The sequence below is a fragment of the Elephantulus edwardii genome, unplaced genomic scaffold, assembly GCF_000299155.1.
Source record: "Elephantulus edwardii isolate Elephantulus edwardi_28Jun2011 unplaced genomic scaffold, EleEdw1.0 scaffold00099, whole genome shotgun sequence".
NCBI classification, from domain to species: Eukaryota; Metazoa; Chordata; class Mammalia; order Macroscelidea; family Macroscelididae; genus Elephantulus; species Elephantulus edwardii.
In genome coordinates, this window is record NW_006399849.1 from 11,008,238 (window position 1) to 11,012,022 (window position 3,785).

Sequence of the window (3,785 nt, forward strand, 5' to 3'; positions counted from 1 at the left end):
TAACAACAACAACAACAACCTTTTATTACTAGTATCTTTATAAATACAAATTTTATTTTGAATTTGGGAGTTGGAAGCACTGTATCTTAGAAGGGTAACATCAGCAAATTGGGTACTCCAATAATGGTGTGTAATAAATATTACTAACAATAAAGCAAAAAACCCACTGCTGATAGAGTTGATTCTAGCTCATTCTCTCACCAAAAAAGATAGTGCTAAGTGTGGTCTGTTGTAATTCAAACACATCATAAGTTGAGCACTATCTATATTCACTTCTAAGATCTTTATAAAGTGTTTACAAAAGGTGTATTACCTTATACATCTTGTACTTCCACTTATTAATGTGTCTCTGATCACTTTCTAAATGAATTTCAACAGCTCTATACTACTCTCTATTTTTTGTGTAGTTTTAGCCTGCGTGGATTAATTTAACCACTTTGTTGCTGGGCACTTCTTCAGATTTATGATATATGCAACAGTGCACTGAACATTCCTGAATATGGGAACATTCTTCAGGTAAATCAAGGTAATCCTTAGAATGTGCAGAGCTGGGTTCAAGAATAAGTATATTTTAAGTTTTGGCAGATAATGCCAAATCATTCTCTTCAAACACAACAAGGTACCCTACTACAAAAAAATAGGAAGCATTTTGAAAAGTGGCCTTACTATCTGTGGTTTCACGCAAACTTTAAAAATCACATTCCACTTTCAAACTAATCTCAGTCAAAAGCTATTCACTCAACTTTATAAGATCCTATAGAAAGAATACAAATGAATCAGGCACTAAGGGACTTCACAGCAGCTCAGGATTTGAAATAGAAGGTATGACAGAAGTAGAACAGAGTATCAAACCAGTATACAGGATGTGGCAGACACTGGGACTAGGGAAGGTGTCAAAGGAAGCATGTGAAAACAAAGCCCCAGCAGAAGGACTTGGGCTTAGTGAGAATCAGAACTTCAGCACATAGACATGGAGCTCAAGCAGCATGGCAGATAGTGCAAGACAATGAAAACACAAAATAGCACTGGTCATAGAGGTGACGAGGAAGATGTATGAGGAAGGGAAGGACTCGGACAGGCTACAGTAGGCCCAAGGGGCTGGGGTTCCAGCTCAGAGGACGACTAGCCACCCCACACTGAGGGAATGAATGCTAAGTGCTTTCCTTGGGTCCAGCGGTGATTGTTTATTCCTCAGGAAGTAGGTGCCATTACTACTGTTACTTTATAAATGAGAGGCGTTAGGGCAGAGGGAAAAACAGTCACCTGCCACAGTCCCATGGCCAGGAAGAGTAGAGCCAAGACTTGAAAGCAAGCCTGTTTGATGCTACAATCCATTGCTATTAACTGTACGTATGACTCAAAATAGAAAACACTCAACTGGTACATTAATTCTATAGGGTGTGAATTTTTAAAATATATAATAAAATAAAAAACATAAAATATTTTGTATTATGTATAATAAATAAAGAGTTTTGGATATTTTAGGTTTCCATTTATTAAATTAAACATACACCTCAAGGGGCTAAGAGTAAAGTCAAATGAAGACAATCTGGTACTCCACTGAAAGACCAGGGAGCTCTGGGGGGGAAGCACACAGGGAGGAGCTAACGCAGAGAGGGCACCGCTGGTAGTTCAAATCCTCCAGTAGCTCAGTGGAGAATACAGCCCTGGAAAACGCGCTGGAGGGTCAGCTATGAGGAGGTTCAAACTTAACACAGCAAGGTGAGTAAACTAAAGACATACACAAAAGTGCTACTTCCATTCCATTTTGGCCCCCAAGGATCATCATCTACAGACAGATTTATTTCGAGGAAAATCCACTTTCACATTAGACTGATGAAGGGAGAACCTGTGAAGTAATTTTTATCTATTACCTTAAATATCAGAGCGAGATGATTGGAGTGCTTCTCTGCATTCCACGGTGGTTTAGCACAAGCCATTTCTATAATAGCACAGCCAACACTCCACACGTCACAGCTCCTCCCATACTGCTGACCTCTCAGTACCTAAAATAAAGCCAAGAGTTAACTTGGAAACATGACTCATGTTAAAAAGGAGAAAGCATTCAGCAGTATGAACTCTCGTATTTTAATTACAAGCCATAGGAGGGTACAAACATGTTCTGCCTCCGCAGTAACATGGACTACCTGATGTTTCCTTGATTCCATGAACAAGGTAATGTTCTATGTGGGGTAAGGATATTCTGCAGAACTGTGAGGTTCTAAAGAGTCACGTCATTGGATTTCAAAGCAGCCTCACTGCTCTTGATAAAGTAAGAGGCCAGATGACAAAAATGACCACAATGTATGGGCACACAAAGAGCTAGGAACACAGACGGTCGGATTCAGAACAGCAATGCTTTGTTAAACCTCACCGTCTACTGAGGAAACCTGCTTCTGAGGTCATCTTCCTTTGGAATGGAGATAACAGTTTACCTGTACGAAATTTTCATTATATGCATTTTGCATTTCCTACAACTTTTACACATTATGAAATCATTATTTACTAGAAAGAGTTTTAAAGTCAATTTATTAAAAAATGTCTACCTTTACAAATTTTGCTAAACCAAAGAAGGAAAGCCTGGGATTAAAAAAAAAAAGGCTGAAATTAATGCTATTATCAAGAATTTATTTAAGGGTCATGGACTTGTGATTGATGAGTATAATAGTATCAGTGCAAAATAATTTGTTACAACACTGTTATGCGAAATTTCAAAGTATTTTTTTCTATCCATTTTACCTATCCAATCAAAGCTCCTTCTCACCTCAGGTGCCATAAATGCAATTGTTCCCAGTAACTGTCCCTGAAACTCTCCTGCACCAGTTCCTTTTGATGCCAACCTCGCTGCAGCTCCAAAATCTGCAATTCTCAGCCTCTGACCTGTGCTGTCAATTAGCAAATTGGCACCTGTCAACAAAACAGCAAATGAAGTTATATGTGAACATCAAAAGTGTAGCCAGATTAAAATCCAGTAAAATACTACTTATGAAATACAACAAAGGAAAGAAGTATAGATGTCACAAGGGCCAGATAAATGAAATCTGCCTCTCCTTTCATTATGGCTAAAGGACAAAAAGCACCTAATTTAATAATCAAAACTTGATTTAAAAAAGTAATTATATAGAGTAACTGAATACATGCTATGAGTCACAGGCGACTCGACGGCACATAACAACAACAGCAACAACAACTGTACTCTGAGGTAAAATGAGGCAATCTCCTCCTGTAAAGATTTACAAGCTCAGAAACTCCATAGAGGGTGGCCAGGTGCAGGAACGGACTTGATGACAGCTGTTCACACAAGCCTCACCACAAAGTTCCCAATTCCCTTTACTTCAGTAATTTCCTGAATGCTCTGGGTTAAAAAGTAATTTAATGAACTGTTGACAAAAAAAGTATTTTAAAGCCTATAATCCTATACTAAGACATACTCAATAGATATCTACATTATCTTACACATGAACAAAATGAAAAATGAGACATAAAAAAGGAACCCTTCTCCCTAATAAAATAAGTTCTACCAATTTCCTGTATTTCCTTCTGTGGGAGGGAAAAAGGTAACATATATAGGTAATCTCTGACTGGAGACGGGGTTCCTATCCCAACAACCACAGTTTTAAGTTCGTTCTGAAGTAAGCTGTATCTCATTTTAAAAAAATGAGAATTCCATGGACTGCTAGGGAAACAAATAGATTTGTCCTGGAAAGGGTTAAACCGGGTGGCTCCTTGGAGGCAAGGATTCTGAGGCTCCGTCTAACATACTTTGGACATGTTGTGAGGAGAGA

General features: G+C 38.4%; 1 protein-coding gene across 1 annotated transcript in view; it reads right to left on the bottom strand.

The window, feature by feature from the left end:
• MAP3K1 (mitogen-activated protein kinase kinase kinase 1, E3 ubiquitin protein ligase) overlaps window positions 1-3,785 on the bottom strand; it is an 89,163-nt gene that overhangs the window by 2,156 nt on the left and 83,222 nt on the right. Inside the window, exons 18-19 of the mRNA XM_006891534.1 lie at window positions 2,765-2,907; window positions 1,875-2,006 (exon numbers count right to left, since the gene is read on the bottom strand). Coding sequence (XP_006891596.1) covers window positions 1,875-2,006; window positions 2,765-2,907 — 275 coding nt within the window. The remainder of the gene's footprint in view (window positions 1-1,874; window positions 2,007-2,764; window positions 2,908-3,785) is intronic.